Genomic DNA, 25255 nt, shown 5'->3' with positions numbered 1-25255 from the left:
AACAGGGCATGCCTCGTCGGCCACACAAACTACCACCACCTCATCATCCACTGCTCCCTCCCCACGCTCCTCGGGCTGGGGAGGACTAACTAGTTTTTTGACTCGGTATCTGGAGCCCCACTGTCGGCTTGCTTAGGGCGTGTCTCGCCTGCTTCTCTTTGTGGCTCCCCACGGCGCACGTTTTGGCAGAACCTGGCGATGTGTCCGCGACCCTGGCAAGCGAAGCATACGATTTCTTCAAAATCTCGCATACCGCGCCTGTAGCTTTGTGGCGGTCTCCGGTTTCCAGCGAATGGGCGCTGTTGAGCGCGCGCTTCAACCTGGCGTTCTACCTGCTGAGTTAGCAGCTGTTCCAAGCGATCTAACCGCTCTGTCAAGAGAGCAACCTCAGGGTTGAGCACCACTCTCTCTATGACGCGTACTCTCGCTGCGGCTGTCGTTAACGCCTCATTTCGTTCCTCATCCAATGCGGCCTCCACGGCTTGGTCGAAATTGCTCGGCTTGCGCGAGAGCACGAACCGGCGCACGGGGTCTTGCAGACCAGCCACGAACAAAGCGGTCATTTCCTCTTTAAGTATATCCTCCGCGTATTTCTTCCTTAACTGGTCTCCTTCCTCCTCCCTGCTTAACGTATCGCGTGCTAGGCGCTGAAGCCGCGACGCAAATGTTCGCACGTCCTCCCCTACCATCTGTCCGGCGTCACGGAACCTCTGTACCCGCACGTGACGTGGTTCAGTGTCGAAATGCTCAAACGCGAGCTTCTTAAATTCCGCAAATGATTTTGTGGATTTTACTTTTTCGTCTCGCCAGGCAAAATCATGAGCAGCTCCTGCCATCTTACACCTCGCCATTCCCAGCATTTGAGCATCGGACCATCCCCCCATTTTCCCAATCTCTTCTAGCATGGAAAAGAAATCGCAGATTGGAACCCCTGTCTTATCTCCCGTAAACGTCGGAATGACGCTTCCTAATGCCAGCATGCTTGCTCCGAGCGACGGCTGTGGAGTGGGAGCTCCCTCAGATACAGTCATTTTTTTTTTCAAGCCCTCCAGTGCCTCAAGCCTCTCAAATGGGGGTAAATGTCCCACAATCAGTCCCGTGATTCCCTTTTGATTACAATTTTGAAGTCATGAATGTCACAGCATTCAGAGGACATTTGCTTTTGAGACCCCACTTCTGACACCAGTGTGATGACCCCCATAATGCGCAGGTCCACACGGGACGGAGAGGCAAAGAGACACCGTATGGCTCAGTTTAAACAAACAGGTATATTCAATAATTACACATGATTAAGGTTATACATCAGAGGCTGGGGCGTGCGAGCTTACGTGCCGACGACTTCATGGGGGCGATGGAGTGCATGGCTCCGGAGTTGGGCTCGAGCGGTTGCTGGCAGAAGCTGCACGCCGTCGGGCTTCGGCGCTGAAGGCCCTCTTCGCTAACGATGTCGTCCTGAGCGTGTATGCAGTAGAATTTCAATAGTCGTCCGTTTCTTCGAGGATGGTTCACAAACCCTTCCTCTAGTGTCGTTCGGCTTGGAAGATGAACAGGAGGCGAGCTTGTAGATGATGACAGCAGAGCATAATTTTACAACAGAACGAACTTTGCACTACTTTACTCATCGACCGGGCAGGTTAGTGCCTAAGTAGCATCACATTACATGCTAAGCATGGAGCCCCAGCTCAGACTGGACTGCATCCGTTTACATGTGCTTTTAAGCACTTGATTAACAAAGGACTAAGGGCGGTCATTTCCAGTGGCCCGCCCAAAGCATCAATTCTCCAATCCAAAATAACATGCGAGATGGGGACCACCCCCTTGGGTTGGGCTTAGCCTCGAACCCAGAGTCTGTTAACAATACAAACTAAATAAACAACAAAAACGCCACCACTCTCTCTCAAGTGAGAGTATACACAGGCTCTCTCTTCGGAGCTAATTCACTAGCGCCTGTCTTTCCACATTCTTGGCGAGTACTGCCTGTCCGCCATGACACGTGTCTGTCGCGGCCCTTCTGGGAAGCTGTGGGTGCCTTCCCGGCGATAGCCCACGACAAAGGGGGGGGAGGGAAAGAATGTCGTCTTCGCGGTAGCGCATAGCGTCGGCTGTGGTGCGGCGCGCTCTGGCCCGCTGACAGCCTCCTTGTCCTGGAATGTAACCGGAAATTGGGGAGGATAAAGCCTGTTTCCCCGGGGCGGCGGCGGGTCCGGTTTTTCTGGTCGTCACTCAAAGAGCATGGCTGGGTAATTGATGATGCCGCTGTCACGGGTCTCCGTCTACGCCGCGCCGTCGAACGTGGATCCTCGTAGCACACACGGAATGTCACAATGTTTAGCGGTCACTTAACGGGACAGTTTTCGTGCCCGTTCGAGTATGCTTTTTTGATGAGGAGGGGAAAGGAATGAGAGGGCGCAACTAATTTTAATGGCCACCATCTTGTAATCGAGCAACCGAAACTATGCCGCCATTTCGTCCCCTGACGTCATTTCTCCATTCTGCCTGCTGTCCTTTATTTCCGCTGCCCCAGCCCAGGTGCTTCAGTATCGATGGCAGATGCCGGGGCTAGCAAAAATCTTTTCCTTCCTTTTTACTATTATTCTTAATAAAACCACTACCACCATCACCACGTCATACTCACACAGTTCCACCTCTATCCACCATATTGGACCCTGACGTCATCATTGCCACGTGGCAAGTGGTTGTTTCTACAATGCTATTGTAGATGGCGCTGCGAAGTCTCAATGCGAGATGCGCTGTTTTCTAGTTGCAGCCACAGATGGCGCTTTGATCTCAGGGTGGTAGGAGACCTCACGAAATTTCGAAACGTGATGAGTAGTTGCTGAAACAGATGGCGCTGTGATGTCAGGTGTAGTAGCAGACCCCATGAAATCTCGAAACGTGATGAGTAACGGCTAACGCTCTTAAGGAGAAGGGGCTGAATGAACAAGCGGATGAATATGCACCCCCCTTTCATCACTGTTACGATAAACTCTTTCTTTTCTACGCATTAAAAATTAAAGTGTAAAGCACAATGTTGCTCGCTAACTACGAGTCGTGGTGCTACAAGCGGTTTTTGCGATACATAGAAACGCAAGAAAACGGGTATGGCGAATATTGGTTGCAGGTCGGCGTCAAAGAATTATTTTTGCCTAGCAAGAAAGCTATCAATGAGCTATCAGCACACAGTAGTCTCGGGATTAGCGCTGACTAGCGGCGACTGGCCAGGAAAGCTTGCCCAAGCATGCTTACTCGTGCATGCGCTCTTTGGCTCCACTATACCGGCGATGAGAAGGAGTTTGCGGGTCTAGGGCCCAAGCAGCCTCACCTCAAGCTTAGAAAAATGCGACCATGCTCGGTTATTGAGGCTATCAGTGTGCGTTAAGTGAGCCCAACCCTTGAAAACAATGTGAATTATGTCCAATGTTTAGGAAAAACCCCCAGGGGAAAGTATATTTGTAATAAGTGAGTGATTACACGTTAGCTTTCACCCAAGCGAAGCCATGCGGCTACAAAAGAAAGCTATATACCGTTCACAGAAACTTCATAGTTGAAGAAAAATCTGTCCCTGTCCGCGGTTCTAATCCGGGGCCACGACCTGTCCGTTGTAATTACTCATTAGCTTCCCTTTGCAGCCGCAGGGTAGTACGTGTATGGGTGATAATCGGTAATTACTCCTTTATTACTGATGTGGAGTCCTTCGGTAAAAAGCTCGCAGCGCAATGTAGGCCAAGCAGCATGAAATTTCTTCAATTTTAAATTAAAGTGCTCTTAATGCCAGATTAAGCCTCCAGGGCTATACGGACACAAAAAGAATCCCGTTCGTTTTTTCTATGTTTGTTTTACGATTAGGAGAAAGTGGAAAGTCAACTGCCTCATTCATTTTTGAACAGAAAAGTGTGTATGCCTGAAACAATATCTCGTTTCACGAGTATCCGTTTAATCGATGCTTTTGTTTCGTGATGGACTGGCTCTGAAGTGCTCAACGTCCCAGCTCGATCCTAGATACCCATTCATACAACCTCCAATGCTCTGGCAGCTGTTAAGCATTGAAGCAAGTTTACCTCCTTTCATACTCCACCGGTATGAAGTGAATAAAAGAATAAATCCCCAAATTATCTGCAAGTTTCATTGCACGAGCTCTTCGAGTCCTCGCACAAAGCCCGAAACACACAGAGAGTTATCCCCTCAATACAACACGCAAATAGGACAGTGAAAAGGAGTTCCACTCAGCGCCGCTAACAGCTTGCACGGCAAGGAAGGCACCCAGTGGCCCGAGAAGTGCAGAGAGGCTTTGAGAAGAAAACAATCAAACCAAAGATGCAAATGAGCCGCGTTGTACGAAGCACGGAAACAGGACCGCGGGAGCGGAAAACTAAGGAGGCGCATTTACTCCTGGCGAAGAATGTACACGAAAAACTACCAGGCTAATAAAAGTCTGAATATACTAGGGAGCACATCAGGTAAGATGTAACAACGTGATGTAGAGACGAATTTTAAGTCCTCGGAGCTGTCTTTAGCAGTCGGCGTCAGGGCGTTACTTCGGCATGATGATGACGCTACTGATGACTATATTAATCATCATCACATCAATCATCATCATCAGGCGCTACGATCGTCTTTATGCTCGTCATCCACAATGTCATCACCAATGAAACAACATGTAATCTGCTTTCGTACTGAACACGCCCTAGAGGGTGTTCGCGGGAGTAACAGCATTTTAGTGTTGGAAGAATAAATGGCCTGGCCCTTCCTCCTTTCCCTTTTTAAAGCCAGTTAAATCCGCACTCCTTCGTTGACAAGCACTATCCCTGACGATAGAGAAAACATCGAAGAAAAACGCCTCCTTTTTACGTATACCCAACGTTAAAGTCAGCCGCGGTCGTGCGCGTCGCGATTCCGTTTCGTTTATTTTTCCTCTTTCCTCCAATCTAACAAGGCATTTGCGGTCGCACTTTCACCTACGCGTACAGTTGCGTGAAAGTGCTAAGGGTCCCTGCTCGCCTCCCTGCTTCTGCTCGCAGGAAGAAATGGGAGACCCGCGAAAAAGCCGAGCCTCCTCTGTTTCCCAAGAGGCCGCAGGAGCGTTCGGCCGTGTCCGGATGGCTGCTCGGCTTCCTTTACTTATTTGCCCCTCTCACCCTCCCCATCCTCCTCCCCTTCACGAACAGCGCCTCTTTCGAGGCGAGCTTCCCGCAGCTTCCTTAAATTGACTCTGCTCCCTTACAGCCATGTCGTTCAGAAGCGAGCCGTGACTCCCTGCCTTCAAGGCTACTGGCTCGATGCGTGCGCTGGCGCTTCAGCGTTGACGCTTTCTTTGTTTTTTGTTTTGTTTCCTCCGCCTCCCAACTCTGGGCCTTTGTTAAACTTTTAAACGACCATGCGTGGGCAGCCGCGTTGTCTCTGTGATATATACATTTACACATCCTTTTGCTTGTAAAGCATGCTTTTTTTTCGTCTTTTTTTCTCTCGGCAAAGTTAAAGCAGTTCTTTGCAAACTGGGATGGAAGAGGTGGCTGACTCTGAAGGCTGTTTTCCAGGGTTTCGAAACCCCTTTCAGATGCGCGTTTTATTGATGAAACGCTCGCATACGGGAGGTGAATTCGTGTTAGGAAAGCTTTGGTGTTTTTCTGTAATCTACAGCGCCAAACAAGACTTCACTTGGAGGTAAGTGATACCTGAAAGCCAGCACGCGGGAAGCAGGCCGCACAGGTACGAAAGTCATTACAGATGCTATACTGTTGGACGTACAGTCTGCATCACCCTTTTGTAGATTGCTCGAGCGATGCGCTTTACTGCATGAGAATTGACTCCTTGTCACGTCTTCTAGATTTTAGAGGAAATGCTTGTACAGAAGTGGAGTTGCACAGACCTCTAAACCAGGTGGACGCGCGCACTTCACCCGGAAACCCTCGACTGCTTTCTAATTTTTTTATTGCCTGGTGCATAGTCCTCAAGCGCTCTGCACAAAGGGGACACAGGCTGTACATTTGTAGCGCAAAGGAAGACGGGCAGGTATGTAAGAACAATGCTATACGGCATGCAGTGTCATCGTTTTTGCTCGGGCCAGTAGTAAGTATTCCGCAACAAGTGGCGGAAGTGGGGAGTGGCGTGGGCGGAAGTGGGAAACGAAAGTTGTCCGCACGAACTTTGAATTATAAGTTGCGTTGTAAATAAAAAAATGTAAAAGTTAATTAAGCAACAGTTCTTAAGCAACGTGCATGTAATGAAATAAACCAGAAATTACAAAATAAAAAGTTAAAAGTGAACAGAAATAAAAGAAAAGAAAAACAAAACAAAACAAAATTGCATAACATAAGAGAAAATGAAAAATAAAGGGAGGTTGAGGACCGGGAAAGGCTTTCGCATTTGCGCTCTTGAGGAGACAACTGCAATCCTGTATCTTTAAATGCGGTAACATTCGCCATAAATATCGCTGATTGGTCAAGGAGGTGCGACGTTAAAGGAATAGAAGAAAATTTCAAAACCTTGCAGCCCCTAGCGGGAGTTGCACCCACGGCGGCGCCAACGTCTTGGTTTCAATGGCACTTGCAATAGACCGCTACGCCATCGCAGCGCGTTTTTTTTTCCTTTACTGCATGGAAATCGATCTCGCTGATCTGCCATATACCGTACGTAGACGGGTTGAATTCCGCGATGCAGACACACATTCTCGTGCATTCGTGCACTTCACTCCACCTGTACATCGAAATTACGGGAGATATATACATGCGTCATGAACCGGCAAATATTCAGGGGGATGATCTTCCACAGCAGAAACCCCCTGCACCAAGGCGCACTGTTCTCTTAAAAAAAGGCTTAGTTGAACGAGGAGGTTTTGCATAGCGATCCATCATGCGGCTCTTCCACAAGCTAAAAAGTTCGACCAGCACTAATGGGTCAAACAGAATCCCGGAGTCTCCCAGTACAGGTAGGAGCATTACAGTATAAGGTGAGATCTCAACGCCCTTTCTGGTTTTGCGCTGAAGTTTGTCCCTGAAAAATATTGCCTCATGGCACCATGGCATCGTCTCTGGTTGGTGAAAAGGAAGGCAATTCACTGTCTATGGTACAAAAGACACAATTTTTTGTAGCAGGGCTTCAAACTGGCGACGGTACACCGAGAAAAAAAAAAGAGAACAGGAGTCTTCGGCCCGTATAAGGTAACGTGACGTTGATCACGTGACGTCACGTGGCAGTGACGTTGGTGACAATCTGGCTGCGGCTGATGCGTTGAACAGAGTTTTGCTGCCATAATACAGGCGAAGTACCAAGTAGGGCAACAGCGGTTTTTTTTTTTACGGACGCAAAATCTGCCAGAGATGTTTGACAACGAATTACTGGCTGTTATTTCCGGCATAAAGCTACTAAAAAAGGATCGCACAACAGGAAGAAGAGAAGCCTTGCACCCATATATAGGCATCATCTCTCGCCAGACAGATCTTTTCTTTTCCTCAAAAGAAGTAATGTCAAACTTCGCTTGATGAAGAAGGCCTAGGTCTGCCTTTAGGGACTTTGAAAGCTACATACAACACTAGCAATACTTTCATGCGGGCACCCAGTTGATATTTGGCACCATCGAAAAACTGCGCGGAAAAAAAAAAACTAGGGATATATGCTTCTCCTTTGCTATGTGCGTAGTGTGTTTAATTTAGTTATCCTGCTCTCTGATAACCCCTATGAGCCCGCTAGATGTTTGGCGCCCCGTTCGACTTTCTAATAAAAGAGTTCTAAGTCTGTGCTCTGCGCTTGCGTACATAGGAGGTTTTTTTATTTGCTCTAGAGTCAATTTTTTTAGGCAATTCTTTGAAGTTTCCACACGGAAGTATACTTGTGGCATCGCACTCCGCGCTGATAGCGGCTAAGCGCATCGTTAACCCAGCGTTTTATGACGCTTGATGAAGGGAAGTAGACGCTCTTGGCTCAAGATTATGTACACGAGCGCAAATATCTACACCCTTGATAATAGTTAACCTGCATCTACAATTGATACTTCAATCAGCGTTGTTTCTTGAAGTAAACTTAGCCTTCTTTTATATTTTCTAGTGGAGCAATAAATTTAATTTTCCGTGGCAAACCATGGAAGACCAGTCGCAGTTCTTGGACTGGGCTTTCAACCCTAGTCTCTGAAGTGTTCTTGGTAAAACAAGCCGCATCCTTGTTATTATGGCGTCGTGGTCTGTCTCCCTCCGAATTCGTGGCAAACAACATTCACAAAAGCACCCGGCAATAAATCTCTATTGGGACCTTTAGAGCTGTACAACCTAAAAAATAAAGGTGAAGGGGAAATGAACAATCGCAGATTCCGTCGTCTCGTCCTCGCCCCTCTACGCAACACTCTCCTGAAAGCATTGGAATGACTGGTGTTAAGGAAGTAAGTCTGTTAAGGCCGCCAAAGATTTTGTTTTACTCGGCAGGGATAAAAAAAATGTGAATGAAAGGAGGAAACGTAGCTTGAGAAACCCGAGCTTTACAGCGGCTCAAGCTCTAAACACTAGCGATGAACAATACGTCTCCTGGGGCAGTGTGGTAAAACACGAAGTATTATGTCCCTACACGCTGTTTCCCGAAGGACGAAAATGGCGTATTTGGTAAAATCAACTAAAACAAACCAAGAAACAAAAAGCACAGCAACCAAAAAAAACATGACCAGTGGTACGCACGCCTGCATTTCAGAACAGGCGCGTTCCAGCGAATCGAACAAAACGAATTAGGCACCACGAATCAAACACCACTCAACCCGCCGACAGCTTATAGTTCACGACAAGGGGCCGGCTGGGGGAGGGGGAGCTGTGAAATGGCTGGCGCCGGGGTATGCTAGAGCTGTATCCACGTTCGCCTTTTTTATTTGTTTGCTTTTTCGCTTTCCTTAAAAACAGGCTGCCGGCGTGTCTATCGATCGGACGAAATCTCCGCTCGGCAACGTAATGCCATAGCGCTCGACAACGCCCGTCGACGAGGCCGATTGCTCTCGCCCGCCGCCGTTACAACCCGCCAAGTATCGCGCCTGCCTGCTGTGCAGGGAACACCAACTTTCTGCGTTGCCGGCACGCGAGCCCGTTGTTCGCGGATGCCACACACACACGACTCGCGATCGACAATGCGCATGTGGGCGAAGTTTGAAAAGGATGAGGGTGTGGATGGGGGAGTTTGAACAGAGCTTCTGTCACCTCAATCATTGGTGACTGATGACTAGGGACGGAAATGGACTCGAAGCAAACAATAGCAGAGCTCGAGCTGAGTTTGAAATCGGACGAACGATTGTGCAAATTCCGCGCTGCTTGGAAAAGAGAAATCACCGTCGCCTGTTTGGAAAACAGGAGAGAGAGAGAGAGAAACGAAATGGCGGCTCAGTTCTCGACTAGATCGGGGCGCGGATGGGCTACTGTTTGAGTTGGGTTTGTACGCTTACTTTTTCTTTTTAGCGGATTGATGGCTGTGTCAGGCAGGCTTTGGTAAAATCGCGATGCTAGTCCTCTGGGACCGCATTATTTGTACTCCGGAGTAAATAACCTCCGGATTTTTTCCGCTCTTTAAATATTTGGCAGATCCCCTTTTGAGGCGGACTCAGTACGTATTTAAGGAGTGTGAGATATGTGGTAAAGTAATAGAGATTAGAGGGAGCTTTGGGCCTGAGGGCGGAAGGGAGGGGGGGGGGGGTACTAATTTTCAGAAATCTTCCGCTGTCCTGTGATGACCAGCTTTTTCTGCAAAGCTGCTGTTGAAAAGGAATTGTCGATGGCTGACTTGGAAAGCATCAACTCTACCACAAGATAAGCACTATAGCCGGTGAAGTGATACTTGAAAATGCCTTGCTTTCGCTTCTTACAGAACAGCATTATAAAGTAAGTGGTGGCACGTGCGCGTTATTCTCTTCGCATTTATAGATTTTATGCCGCACTCGTTTTGTATATCAGAGCACCGCTGTAAAGTTTTGTTTTTGACATTACCCAAAAACCAAGTCAGCACCAAGATAAAAAAAGTGACGGACTGCTGATGTTTTATGCTACAATAAAACCGGGGTCCTTTCTTAGATTGACTGCTCATAAAAACTTTCCCGGCAGTTTCATATAGGGTACAAAACAAGCCGCTACGAGAGGCGCCAGCTTCAATCGGAGGGTAGCAATCAGCCGTTCTGTCATAAAAGAATGTTTACAAATGCAGAGAGAGAGAGAGAGCGCTTTGTGAGAAATCTCATAAATACACCTATTAATTAATAATGTTGTCTTTTGCGAAAGAAAAATAGCCAGTACAGCTTACGCACTTGTTGTTTGCAACGAAATACATAATTTCGAAGCAAAGTCTGTTCTTTCGTAGCGCTTTTGTACGTTGACCTCTGAGTAAGATAGCTCTAAGCTCAGTGCATGTGTTGAATCCGTCCGATCTCCCGCGACACAGCTAGCAATGCCACAGATGTACCTTTTTGGCAGCCAATCGGAATCGAGATGGTGGCCAGTGCCAACTTGCTAGTGCCACCGTGCCCTAAAGCCGAAGGGGGCGCCATGCCGCGATAGCCCTTGGAAGCTTACGAAGTTTTCTCGAATAGCGTTGCTATAGCATTACGGAGGTGTTTCGTGACCAATAGGAAGTATTTAACCGACCCGTGTAAAGCCAACGAAATGTTGTTTCAGATCCCAGATCACCAGGCTAACGAATAAAAAGTACTTTCACTCATGAGCTTCAACATATATGCTTTATTTTATTCATTTCCCTTAGAGGAGAATAATGAAAGATAACGTGATGGGTGGGTGTGGAGGCAAGGTAGGGGTACTGTGTACGCAAAAAAAGCACTACTAAAGGATATTGTCATCCGCCGCGGTGGCTCAGTGGTTATGGTGCTCGGCTGCTGGTCCCAAATGTGCGTGTGCGAACCCAGCTGCGGCGGTCACATTTCGATGGAGGTGAAATGCAAGAGGTCCGTGTACTGTGCGACGGCAGTGCACGTTCAAGAAACCCAAGAAGTCATAATTATCTGCAGCCTTCCACTACGGCGTTCCTCATAGCCTGAGTCACTCTGGGACGTTAAACCCCATAAACTAAACCAAGCAAAGGATATTTTCGTTACCAAATATCCTCAGCGCTGTGACAAACTTGTGAAGGACCACGCGTGGAATGTGATCTTTGATGTACGCCCCCATTAGCACTTATACACGCGCGTGCTATGCAGATGTTGTGCTTTAGATTACTTGCCACACTTGCGCCTGAAGCTTTACATGGCCAAAAAAGACTAAAGACGGCAATCTTTAAGGTCTGTTGGGCACCTGTAGCTTACAATACATTCGTCTCCATTTCGAACCCACTTTTTTGAGCAACGCAAAAAAAAAAAAAACACGTCGGCGTATTTTCTGCCAGTTGAGAGAAAACCATAATGAATGAACGCATCCCTACGGCGCAAAACTGAGCGAGAGAGATTCTTGGAGGAAAAAAATAGAGAAAAAATGCAGCGAGATAGAGAGACAAGATTAATCGACCAAAAACAAAAATAGTGCAAGGTAAAATGAATTTGTTTTTAAAAGGTTCACAACGGCCACAACGCGCGATTAGGAAATCTCGGCTTCTCAGCTCCGAGAAGTCGTTAGTAAAAAGATGACGCAAAGAGGCCTTTTTTGTTTTTTTTTGTTCTGCCACCGCTTAGGCGGCTCGAAAAGAGCTTGGCACAGATAGGCGCAGAAGCTGGCGTAATACACAGGATACACCACGGGCGGCCAAGGAAAAACTTCCAGGCGGGAATGGCGACGAAGGCAGAGATATACTTAAGGAATGAGTGTACCGACACTATTTTTCATTTCGCCCTGGCAGCGTGGACGTCCAGCTTGAAACGAATAATTAATTTTGCTTCCCCTCTTTCCTGCTCTTTGTTCTTTCTTCCCTCGTTCCTTACAACGCTGAGCAAACCCCCCCCCCCCCCCCCCCCCCCCCCGCTGCGTCGAGCACACAGTTCCATACACCGGCAGACAGTCTGTGCGCATTCGCTTTTGCGCGGTTCTCGCGGAGCAGTGCGTAATGACGTAAAAAGCGAAAGAGACCGCGGACAGCCGCTGCTGACAGACAAAGACAGCTGTCACGTCAGCCCGCACCGCCAGTCTCTCGCTAAACGACGACGTGCCGAAGAAGAAAGCGTGAGAGAAAGAAAACAAAAAGAAAAGTTTCTAATCAAACATTCTATTTGCGCTCGGCGAAAACGCGAAGCAGAAGATACACGAAAGGCGGTAGCGTAGCGACGCTTGCCTAAAACGACCGCAAAGCAAATAAGAAAGCTGTCTAGAAATGCCACGATGAAGGGCAGGCAGGCCTCGATGTAGGTGGAGAGCCTGAAGGAGAGAGAGCGAGAGGGGGGCAGGGAGCTCTACAGGGGGATGGGAAAGGACTTCGCACGGGTGAAAGTTGTCAGCGCGCGGCCGCGACGTCGTCGCCCGTGCTGAGAGCGCACACATTTGCGTGCGCCCGTTCAACCGGAAGAGCTCAACGCCGACGTCAGGGCACGCTCACTGCGCCGTGCACCAGAACGACAAGCACGTCCGCGTAGGAAATGAACGAAAGAAGAAAAGAAAAACGCGCACTGAGAGAGACAGCGCGAAGGCAGCACAGCGCTTTTCCCGCGAGTGGAGGATGAAAATAAAGAGAGGCTGACTGGTCTGTGGGATGAGCGGAGGACGAGAATGAGGAGAGGGGAAAGAGAGTAGGTAGGGCGAGAGGCCGAGGTAGAGTGCGCGGAAGCAGCAAATGTGCCGGAGAGGCCATTACGATGATGAGGTGAAACGGCAGCTCGAGCCAAGTGGAAGCGGCGGCGGACGACGAGGCAGTCGGTATAGTGGAAGCGGCACAAGGAGCAGCTGGTTATAGCAACAGCACCTCCCTCTTTTCCGCCCTTCGTCCCCATCACCGCGCAGGCAGAGCGGTAAGAGGCGACGCACGGTTTTTCTGGCCCACCAGTTCGGGCCCTGTAGCGCCTTGCGACCCGATAAGGAAGTAGGGACACTGACTGGAAACACACTCCTCACGGCTCGCAGAGAGGGAGGATGGTGCGGAGAGAGAGGGGTGTAGGGAAGTCTTCTTCCCTGTGCAACGCGTGGTCAGCGACGCGGCTGGTCTGGCGCATTTTTCCGAGGAGCCTATCCTAGCACGGCACCACCGATGATGTTGAAACGGCGTGGTAGCAACGCCCGAACGAATGGCAGATAGACGTCTGATGGGAAGGGGACTCCCGTCTAGCTGGCTTCGCGGAAGAGAGTTTGCGGTCAGGGGCCGAAGGCGCGTGGTGTTTGCGTGCGGGTCAGTTCGCTGTTAGCCGATACGCCGACTTCTAGACTCTGTTTGCGTGGGGTGCTGTCACAGCGGTAAAGTACAGGTCGGCTTGCTTTCTTTCCATTACTGGGCATTTGGAAAGCGTTTAGTGAGGTACGTGACTTAAGGAATACTAAGCGCGCACACAAAAAAAAAAAGCCTGCAGATGACAGAAGCGGAACATTACACGACCAAGCAAATGAGGCCGAAAAGAAAAAAAAAAGGGGGGGGGGGGGTGCAAGGAATGAAAAGCGGCCTGCAGATCGAATGGATCGAAGACTTACGCGCGGGAAACGGTTCGCAGAATCTTGAGAATAAGTCGCGCGCGTTGCGAAAGCGACCAGAAAGGATCGCGAGACGAGAATGCTTGAATCCGAATCATAGCCGTGATTTCTGATTGGTTTTACTTTTCGCCTTGAGAATCGATTTCTACTGCGTTAAGACATCACTGCCAACGTTAGAGAGGGTATTGCGCCTTTTTCTCCGCTTGGCGAAATTCTCGATGCAGCGTGAAGTTTTATCTCCCAAACGCTATTTCCCTCTTTTCTGTTGTCGCTACCACCTCGGACTGAATTCTGGCCTCAAAATCAGACGCAGATCGACATGCATTCATACTAAGGTTACTTTGGTGAAAAGAAGAATATTGCCACAGAAGAAAATATAACGACCAGGTATAGCAAATCGATGAACCGGTTTTCTTACGGCATCCTTTGTTATGCGTTTCGTATGCCTAACGGCTGAAATCGCTTACCAAGTTTCTAACCTGGTGTCGTATTTTGTAAGCTTTCTCCTTGCTGTCCTATCTGTAGTCTCTTTTGGTCAATGGTTAGGCTCGGCTTTGAGAACCAGACCGGCGGGTGATATAGCGTGTCCACTGTCAGCTATGGCGTCACAGGTGACTGATACCAATCATAAGGGAACAAAAGGCAAGAAAGAAGAAAGAAAGCTTACGAAATACGCCCTCTAAATTTTATTGCCTGCACGGAAAGCTCTGGAACTATAATAAACGCCCGTGCCAAGAATTCTTGTTTTGTTTTTCTTTCCACCTTCTCCCCGATCGATTTTGCTTCAGCATAAATCTGTCCCTATTTGAACTTGTAAATAAATTAAATGCGAGCGACTGGCTACTTGCCAGGCGCGGGAGACGTCCACACCTAAGCAGCAGCGACGAGTGCACAGATTTCGTTGTCCGTTGTAGGCAACCTGCAAAATGCGAAGAAAAACTAATACATATAGGGTTCTATAGGAGCACACAGGGAGATACAGGAGTAAAATGAAATAAGAATCAAGACAAAGAAGGATGGATGAGAGTGTGCCTGAGATGAAAATGATCGAGGGTCTGTCGTCTCCGTCGCAATCTGTCGGAGTCCCGTCTTATCTTGTCGACCAGGGCAGCGGAAAGATTGGCCGTAGGAACGTCCGAGGATCAATCAGGCTTGATGGCCAAGAGATCGCCTTTCTTTCTCAGGTGCTCGAAGCGTATACGTGTGTACGCTCTTCTGGCACCGACCGTCGAAGGTCTGAAGCTTCAAGTTCGGTCTGCGCGCCTAGCCGCCGCTTTCTGCTGCTGCTGCTGCTGTTATTCTGGGCGCATGCCATCAGAGATGTCTGTCGGTGCCGCTTCGCGACAAGATGAACCAGTTGGAACCTAGGAAGAGCACATATTTTATGTTGGACACTCACGGTATTTGCTTCTCTCGGCGCTATGCGAAGCGTGAAATGTTCGTGGTGCTACCGCGTTAATGTTTCGCGACACGCATGCCGCACACATACCAGTCTGGCACGGACGCTCGTCACGCCATTATAAGTGCGGAATCGGTTTGGGAATAGTTTCGACGACTCTGCTTGAAAGTTCCCAGGGGATTCAGAAGGACTCCGCCTACAATACCACATTGTTAGGCTAACCGCGAGAAAAATATATATATATACAGGGACGTAGAACGGTTTCGAGACAGTACCTTGTTATGCTTTATCCCTCTGCGGCGCGGCGTTCACGATTGAGCACGCCACTTTAAAAAAAAAAAACTTTGTTTCGCAGCGTATAGAACTTTCAACGACGTCACCGATGCCGGCAACAACTTAAATCTCTGCTGGACAGAATGGTAGGGACATTTCGGGCCTAGAAAAAAGGACGGCTTTACGAAGACAAGGAATAAAGATGGACGTCGCGAAGTTCTATGCTGTGCGCCCCCGCCGCGGTGGCTCAGTGGTTAGGGCGCTCGACTACTGATCCGGAGTTCCCGGGTTCGAACCCGACCGCGGCGGCTGCGTCTTTATGGAGGAAAAACGCTAAGGCGCCCGTGTGCTGTGCGATGTCAGTGCACGTTAAAGATCCCCAGGTGGTCGAAATTATTCCGGAGCCCTCCACTACGGCACCTCTCTCTTACTTTCTTCTTTCACTCCCTCCTTTACCCTTCCGTTACGGCGCGGTTCAGGTGTCCAAAGATATATGAGACAGATACTGCGCCATTTCTTTTCCCCCAAAACCAAAACCAATTATTATGCTGTGCGCCTAGAGAGTGCTGTCTGGTGCTGTAGCTTTTTGGTCTGGCACGCGGGGGGATGGTTTATGAAAGGACCCTGCAGCTGAGTGTGCGTTGCAGAAACAGCTTCGAATGGTAAGGAAAATAAATAATTGGGAATACATGTGTTTTTTTTTTCAAGCCTAGGGCTGGAAATCTCTTAGCGTGTTAGCATGCGTCCTTTTGTGATATAGGGGGGTTGGAAATAGTCGCACTTAAATTTTAAGGTTTTTTTGAAGATACAAGACCATAATGCATGTCAGAAAAAGGTTTTGTAGTGTGTTTTTTGCTATCCTCCAGTGCACTGCGTCGCCTGCAGATTAAAGGCCAACTGAAAAGGTTTTATAATTCTATGAGGATCAAGGAACTGGAGATGTGAAACGGCAGCTAAAGCATACAAAGTCCTTTTATGCGAGCACCTCAAACAGTGACAAAACCGCCTATTAAAACCTCGACAGCGTTTAGGCTTCTCTGCAACACGCAAAACGACAGACATAGGGTCGCATGATGTGTCAAGTAGATGGTGGCAGATTTTGAATGCAGAAACGTTGCTCGGAAAGAAGAAAAATAATGCTACTAAATTTAATATCCGCAGGGCATTACTTCGCGGCATTCGACAAGACAAGGCGGGGCTTAGGCGAAAGCAGCAAGCAGGAATCTGGTATCTAATCATCGATAACATGCCCAGCTTCAGCGCTTTGAGAAGGCTTAACGCAACCGTTGCTTTAATCAGCAATTACGTCGCCATTTTAAATTCTAACAGCAGAAAACTCCACATAGTTTAGTTATAATCTTTGGGCATTCCAATCCTTGAATTTCGTCTAATTCCTAAATAAAAAATCAGCCTCTCTTTCAGCATGCGAACTACGTTGGACGATGGCAATACTAAAAAATGTGCTCGTAGATGGCATGCGATAGTGCCAAATTTTCATTCTGGTCTAAATTCATGGCTGCTTTGTTTTTTGTTTTTTTGCTGGTGGCAATAAAAGTAAAAAAAAAGGTCGCGAGTGAGTAAACTTATAGCCATTTAAAAATGATTCGAATGGCCTGTAGTTTCGCAAATTTGGCTCAATATATAAGGAGTAAGGATTATCCAGCGAAATTCTTAAGGTTTTACTAATCTACGCGCGACAAGAGGCTCTTGAGAAGAGAGACCATGTTTGCATGTAACATGCCCATATAAATTTTAGAAAACTGAAATTGCGTGAAAGTAAAATTCCCTTCGACATGACACAGACGGCTGTACTGGGCAGGCTGCTCGGGGAGGTGCAGAGCGCACTATTCAGCTCGTAATTACACACTAAACAATTTCTCACCCATAAGGGTGCAAATCAGCTGTCCCCAGACGAACACCCTTTTGGATGCTAAAAAGGGTGCCGAGATCAGCACCCTTCAGGAACGGTGCGCAGCGTGAATGTTTAGAGGGCGCGCATCAATCCAAGGCATTTGCTTCATGGGTGAATCAATCTGAATCACTCTTCCAACATGCATTCGTAGAGGTGCTTTGGAAAAATAGTAAGCCTTAATCAGGGTGAACCATTACATCCTCTAAAGTATCACTAAGTGAACCCTTCTTTAGGGTGCCTATCTCTGCACCCTTTTTTAGCACCCAACAATTGGAAATGGGTGCTCGTCTGGGGACACCCTTAAGGGTGAGAGGTTGTTTAGTGTGTATACGTGTTTCCACTGCCGAGAAATGGACCCTTTTGTAACTTCTGCAGATAACCCTGCATATCAAGTCGTGTTTTCTAATATCCTCTCGTGTGCAAGCCTCGCAAGTGCCAAAATATTGCAGAGATGTAAAAAAAAAGCTATTCAATACCCAGGCACTGCGAAGTAAGGATAGTAAACATTATACATAAATATTACAGCGACGTCTGTAAAACTCACACTTTGCCAGGCCACTAAAAGATCTTCGGCAAGCTCGTTCTTTCGCACCTGAGAAAATCGGTGGGGGCAAAATGACGGTCATAATTTTCTTGGGCAACATAGAAGCACCAGGTTGCATCAAGCAGCTCTTTACCTAATAAGCTAATACCTGCATTTCTTTGTACACAGCGAAAGCACTCATTCAAACTCAAATCTCGCAGCCCTGGAGCAGAACTTCCTTAGCATGGCTAGCGTTCATGCAACGTTGCTAGAAGAATGCCCGCGCACTAACTGTGTGCAGGCATCTCGCTTCCAAAGCGTACTTTTCGAATTTATCTTCATATTAAGTTAAACAAAGGATAACATGTGCGTACAATGAAGGTTGAAGTAATCAGATAACTCAATACAATTCTCGAATAACTAGGTGGCATCCGCTAGATCCCATGTATTGCATTAAGCTTTGAGCTCACGTAAGCTATTTTCTTTTGTTTTTAAAATCGAATCTTCAGCAGAAATTGGGTTACCACAGGACGAATGGCTTTAAATGCATACGATTAATTGGGCGGCATTAGTTTTGCCAAGCTCCCAAATGTCCTTGCCGCGTAACTTTAACCACCCTTTCAATCTTTTTTTTTCTTCACGGTTGCTATATTAACGACACCGCTGCAAAGCAGTGCCACATTTAGGTACGACCCTTCGTTCTCGGAATTGTTTCTTTTCCTCCGAAAATCGCTCTGGAAGAGGGGCGGTGTTTGAGTTAAAAATGGTACGCTATATTCTAATTTGATATTACGATCGATTTCGGGCACGTTTTGAAACCGCTGCAGAGTTTCACTTCTTTTTTACGTTGTTTTTTTTGTGACATGGGAGTCAATAAATAACCATGAGCACATGCAAGAAACAGGTACGTGTCGATTACCATGGAAACGGTTACCAATAGTCATTTCTACTCCTGCACGGCCGCCTTTGTTTAGAACATTTGTGCCGACGCGTGCTGAATTCTCCGGTTCCTTGCTTGCGCTAAAAGCCGCATTGGTCGATATATTACAAAAGAAAAGGTAAAATTGCCCTGACCAACGTGCATTAGTGCTCCTTACTAAACTGTCGTTACAACAACTGATCAATACCTGGTTTCGAATCGACTGGACTATAAAAATTAACTGCTTGAGCTGACCGTATTTGTAAACTACCCATTTCCTGAGAAGGATAAATTCGGTTCGCCATCGCCAACCGCAAGCAGAGGATAATCTTCTATATTTTAATTATCTGAAGATAAAGGTAGGAAACTAACAGCTGTAAGCCATGCACTCCTCTTGAACAATCAAATTTTCAAAAAGAAATTGAGAATACAAGCACAAATTCAATTCAACGGGCTAACAAAAATCTTTGAACAGGGCTTAAAAAAGATTAACAATTTCGGTTTTTACTCCAAAAAAAAGGTTCTTGGTATGAGCGAAAAGTGGTTCACAACGTAGCAGAGATTCTCAAAGAGCCTGCCCTTAAACGAACGAGATGCATAAAAAAAAAAACATGACTCGAAAGGCAACAGCGTTACGACAGCCTTCGCCGTGTCCGCTGTTTATTTTTCCCCGTGTCGTCAGAGCTGCGAACTTTACTTCAATGTAGCCTGGCTGTCAGAACTCGAGAATCACTGGGGACGAGCAAAAAGTCGCGCCAGCTGTGATAGTTCATGTACGGCCCCTGGAAGCCTTGCCAAGCTACTCCCTCTGTACTTTTTCTCACTAAGGATGCACTGAGGCAATCTTTCTTTCCTTTCCGTCGCATCAAATTCACTGCGCATAAGAAAAAAAACTGGCAACACCTGAAGAAGATGTGATCGAAAGGCCGTGTTCGTCTCCTTTCACTCTCTCTTCCCCCTCTCCCTCTTTCTCTTTCTATCTGTTTTTTTCTTCATTTATTTGCTTCAAGTTCCTCGAAATGGCTAGGGTCCACAGCGGGGGATCGACCGCTGTTTGTTTAATGTACCCCCGGTTAATGGAAAGAAGGCAATCTATCAATATCACGGTGTCTTTCTTACTTCCCTCTATCTCTTCTGAAGTGAGAAAACGAAGAGTGAGAAAAAGGAACGAATAAAGCCAGCGGGTCTTCGGGGACGTCAGCCAGAAGGCGAGCGCGAGGATGCGTTCTGAGGCCCTTTCTCTTGGCGCAAGTGCAGCGCCTTCTCGTAGCGTGCCAAGGTGGATGAGTGCGGCTTGAGCGCTGAGCCGCCGATCGAGAGATCGCGGCGGCCAAATCCTCGCCGCCCGGAACAGAAATTGCGCTGGCGGCGGAGGATGATGGAAAGAAGGAGGGGAATAGAAGCCAACTTTTGACGTCTCGATATTTTACCATTCGTGGAAGGGGCTCCAAATTAATCCGGGCCCATTTCCTTCGTATCGGCTCCGGAGAAGTCGCTGTATACGATGTTGACTATTTGATGGGCTTTCTTTATCGCGAGCGCAGCAAACATGCAAACACGGCACGGCTGCGTCCTGCCTCTGCGTTTTTTCTGTTTTTCTTTTATTGAAAAGCGAAGGATTTCGTTGGACTAATTATCCGGTCATCGTTTGCGTAGAAAGTGCGCGTCCTGTTGATCTTGCTCGGTGCAGATTCGAGCAGTCAGCGCCTGCGCTAAAAGGCGCTGAAAGAGAAAACTAATAAAGAGGATTCCGCTTCAGCAATATCTTTCCAAGCAGTTGGATGCATGACACATTTTTGAGTCAGCAAGTGTTAGGGCGCTCATGCGAGCATTACCGATATCCCGTGAATACTAATGCTTCACTGCACCTCTGCCCTTTCTCATTTAGTTAACTACTCAGCAATGCACACTCATTGCAGTAGGTGATTTTGCTTGTTCTTGATACTATTAGTAATAGTAGCAATATTAGTCTTTTAGCAGTATTTTTCATTTTTTTCCTCATTACATTTATTGTTGCAAAGAATAGCGGGATGTTGCTTTTATTGCCTGTTTTTGTCGAATCATTACTTTTCAACGAATCGTGCTTTCGGAAAAAAAATAAAAACAGGCGCAGAGATAACCTGTTAGTCATAGCGCTTTGTGTTGGACCTTGCCAAGCTTAAATTGCTGAAAAAAATTGATCCCGCAAGTTTCATCGCATTGAAGGCACAAGTATGCCATCCCACAAATGCATTTCCTCATCTCCAATGACCACAGGTCGTTGGTTAGTGCGCATCGCTGGCAGAGCCGTCCACTCTTTTTTTCTCCTCAAAGGCTTGGTATGAGAAAAAAACAACATGAAACGTTGTAACGCAATGGAAAAGTGGTGGCTTGCGACGGCTAAAAACAGCCGCAGCTGCGCACTCTTGAGAATTCCTTGGTAGTAACTTAAGGGCCTAGCACGCCAGCTCTTCCGTTCAGCGTGCTAGGAACTATTGTTCAGTCTGGAGATGCTATTTCATGTTTCAAAGGATTACGCGGACCCTTGGCGTGGATGGAAGGATTCTAAATGTTTACCTCAAGTAAGACTTGTATAGCTGGTAAGTCTATTGAATGTTGCCGTCCCACAGACAGCTGAAAATGCGCGCTTTCAATATACTTATATGTAAAATTGTAAATTATGGGGTTTAACACCCCTAAGTGACACATGCGCTATAAAGGATGCTGTAGTGTAGAGGTGCGGATTAATTTAAACCACCACGGTTATTTAACGTGCGCTGACATTGCACAGCACACGGGTGCCTTTTTGTGTTTGCCTCCATAGAAGTACGGCCACCGTGGCCGGGATCGAACCCGCTACCTCGGAATCAGCAGCCGAACGCCAAAGCCATTGAACCGCCACTGAAGGTGTAAGATTATTATTCCTTCGCAATATGGAATAAAATTTCTTTATTCAACTTTTGTTGAATCTGCCACTCAAAAGTGCATAGTTGTCAGCTACTGCATACTGTTAGCGACGCTGCGGCACCTTAGTAATAACTACTAAGGTAATAACTAATAATAACTCACTTGAATCAGTTCAAAGTAGGGCAACTAGATTCATTCATTCCTCATACTTTTTTGATATCAGCATATCAGCTCTGAAATCGCAGTCCAATCTACCTACTCTTGCACTTCGTCGCCACATTGCTAGTTTATCCCTATTGCATAAATTATTTTATTCCGAGCTATCACAGGAACCCTATATCTGCCCTCCCCCACCACGCTTTTCTCTTCGCACCGGACATCAGCAGCAGGTATCTCGACCACGAGCACGCACAACAACTTTTCTTCATCATTCTTTCCCCGGACTGCTAGCGACTGGAACGGCCTTCCCCATGAACTTGGTGCCAACACATGCCAAACTATGTTTCTTAACCAAATTACGCGTTTGCTTGCATCACGATAATCATTTTTCTTTGTATAACTCGTTCAATTTTTGTGTACTTTTTCTCTTGTTAATCTATATTTGTCCCACCCCTTATGTAAGACCCTCACACGAGGGTCTTTAAGGAAATAAAGTGAAGTGAAGTGAAGTGACTAGAATGCCAGGTGTTTTAGGCAATACGTTTAAAAATTTTCGAAAATAGGCTTTTTGGGGTAAAAATATGGCTTTTTCGGCATAATAACAGCAGTGTTGGCAGAAACTGGAAACCCGCTGAACTGTCTTAAGTGGCAAGCCGGTTAACTAATTTCTGATAACTAACTTTAACTATCACAGATGTGCAATTGGTTGTAATTAGACATATGTAGCCGGTCGCTAGTGATAGCCATGACAGTTTTTAGAATTTCTAAAATGTGATTACCCTCGCCGCTGTGCTTGAGAAAATTTGGCTGCATCGTGTGAAAATGTATGCGCTTTCGAAAGCTTGCTGGCAAAGGAACCCCTCCAGTGCACGTAACTAGTCGAAAAAGTCAAATTTGTCGATCCACAGCGCCAAGGGTAATCGCGTTTTCAAAATGCCAAAAACTGATATGGCTATTACTATAGACCGGCTACAATCCTTTAATTGAAAATAGATGCCTAACTCTACTAATTAAAAAATAATTATTAAAAGTTAGTTAACCAGTTTACTACTTACAACGATTCACTGGTTTTCTGCCATGCGCCAACACTGGTAATACTATGCCGCGAAAGCCATATTTTTACACCAAAAAGCCTATTTTTGAAAATATTTGGAAGTGCTCGCTGAAACACTCAGTATATTACAAAAAAAAATTATTTACCCTAGTCGTAGCTGACGCTTATGGCCATTGGCGTGTCTCGGCGCCATGTTGCAAAGTAACGAGTTTTTTCCAGTACCACCTTGGCTAAAAACCAAGCACTCCTTAATCTTTTTTTTTGCTTTTGATTTACAGCGTAACTTTGTCTTTTCTGGCAATCTTTGTCAATAAAATCTCCAGCGTTTCAAGCACTTCTAGCGCGAAAGAATAGACTTTGTTGCTGAGCTTGCAGAGGGAAATCTTTAATGTGAGGGAGGGTACACAAAACGGCCCGATACGACACTCCACATTGTGCGCTACTTAACACCCACACAACATAAAACACTTATTAATATCTGCCTCTGACAAGACACTAGATATTTTTAGCTCCGCTCAAGTAGCATAGCCTAAAGCCGAAACGAAGTATCGGACAGAAGACTAGAGAAGTATACACGCTAGCACCTGTGTATATTTAGGAAGCCTAATGAAACGAGTGAATCAGGAAACCTTCGCAGTTCTAACTGGGAGTCTAATTCAGCGTCTCGGCAGCGAGTGCTTTGATCAGACTAATGGCACTGATTTGATTTTGGAGCCGAATGTTTTAAAAATATTGGTGTGTAATTAATTTAAGGGGAAAGTAAATTAATATTTCAGTACAACTAGGCACGATAATATTGCTGAACTGAGTTGTTCTAATCATAAATCGGCTCAGACTATTGAGAAATCCTAGACGCAGCGACATTCTGCGATGAATATTCGGCATTAAGATGGTGTCTTTCGATTTCCTTTCCGCGTGACTGATATTGATGTAGATTGTCTAGCAATTGTTAAAATCATCGTGTTTTTATTTATTTAACAATTTTTTTCTTGTAACTATACTTGTCAGGGTGTCTTGTGATGTAAAGGAAATTTATTATTGCTAGAAACAAGGCTGCCTTCGTGTTCATAAGTTTAACGGCGGAACTGCGCTAGACCTCACTGATACCGCTTGTCATACCAGCCACCCTTTTGATGCTGCTGATGATGAGGTTTTTATGGTGCAAGGGCAGCTTTCCGCTAAAGTGCGCCAAACATGGCATAAGCTATTTTTTAGACTACACAAGTTGAGGACATCGGCCCATTTTTCCCGCATCTCTCCCCTGAGCAGCCAAGGACCAGGCCAGAGGAACGCTTGTACCCATTATATCACCAATTGTTATCCGGCGGCACTGGAGATAGAACCCCGCACCTTCCGCATACGTTGTGAAAGCCCGAACGATTAGGCCATCGCTGTGGTCTCTGCAACTCTTTTCAGCCAACTGTAATAGCCATTGGAGTCTAATGCAACTTCGCTGTTTCCTTCAACTGTTTACCATACTGTACTCTTTTTGGGTGGACGCTAGCACCTAGGTGAGGAAAATCTGACCTCCTCGCGGCTGTTTGCGCTCACGCAGGTGTGGAAGGACGACTCCTGGGAGGCGCGCTTCACCCTTCGTCCCGCGGGCCTGGTGCTTCCGTCGCTGCGAGCCGACCAGCAAGGGGTGTACGTGTGCCGCGTCGACTTCCGCCAGGCGCAAACGCTCAACCGGCTGGTTCGGCTGACCGTGATCGTGCCGCCCCGGGCGGTCATCATCCGGGACAGCCGAGGGAGGCCGCTCAACGGAAGCGTCACCGCCACTGACGGCCAGTCTCTGTCGCTTCTCTGCACGGCACCCGGAGGTGAGTGAGAGCGCGGACGAGGCTTCAGCAGGGCAGAGAGGGCCAGTTGACGTGTGGATAGATGATCACGCTTAACCGATTAGTGCAATCTGAGAGCGACCTGGGCGCCGCGGGCGGTGCTCACTCGAGACTGCCATGGGACGCTGCGCAACAGCAGCGCCAGCTATTATCCAAAGACAGTACCTATACCACTCGTGGGCGTAACGTCGAGGTGTAGGTGAGTAATTAAACGAGCGAGTGAGTGCCTGACTGCGGTATCAAGTGTGCAGAAATTAGGCAGGAATGTGGGAGTGATTGATGGACGGGTGAGACTGTGAGAGAGCAAGGGAGCTGGTGATGAGAATGTGGGCGAGTCAGCGTAGTGCATCAGCAGCGAATACGCAAGACAACTCACTACGTTCATAAAGTGGAGGAAAAAGGTGAGAAGGTGTGAGCGAGTTGCTGAACACAATGCACGAAATAGCTATATTTACGTAATAATATTTATTAATCACGCTGTCTACCCTTCAATGACGCATTTTTTACCCAGAATAGTGACTAACAAGACTGTTTACAAATGAACAAGCCGCTTCGAAGTTAGACGCTGTGTCCTCCAAGTATATGTTGACTGAATGCTAAAATCTACATCCTCATTGCTCTCAACATTGTAAGATTATTCACCGGCTTAATTCCATCTGAAAGAAAATTAATGCAAGGCGCCCCAATGAAAAAAAAAAGAGTAAGTCCGAGTGATAAACTAGTTTCCACT

General features: G+C 47.0%; 1 protein-coding gene across 2 annotated transcripts in view; it reads left to right on the top strand.

Annotated features, from left to right (window-relative positions):
- The window catches only part of LOC144093896 (nephrin-like), a 195787-nt gene that overhangs the window by 125342 nt on the left and 45190 nt on the right, over positions 1-25255 (top strand). For both annotated transcript variants that reach the window (XM_077627644.1, XM_077627643.1), the window contains exon 3: positions 24243-24507. In XM_077627644.1, coding sequence (XP_077483770.1) covers positions 24243-24507 — 265 coding nt within the window. The remainder of the gene's footprint in view (positions 1-24242; positions 24508-25255) is intronic.

The sequence above is a fragment of the Amblyomma americanum genome, chromosome 6 (genome assembly GCF_052857255.1).
Source record: "Amblyomma americanum isolate KBUSLIRL-KWMA chromosome 6, ASM5285725v1, whole genome shotgun sequence".
NCBI lineage: Eukaryota > Metazoa > Arthropoda > Arachnida > Ixodida > Ixodidae > Amblyomma > Amblyomma americanum.
This window is presented reverse-complemented; position numbering and strand designations above follow the sequence as displayed.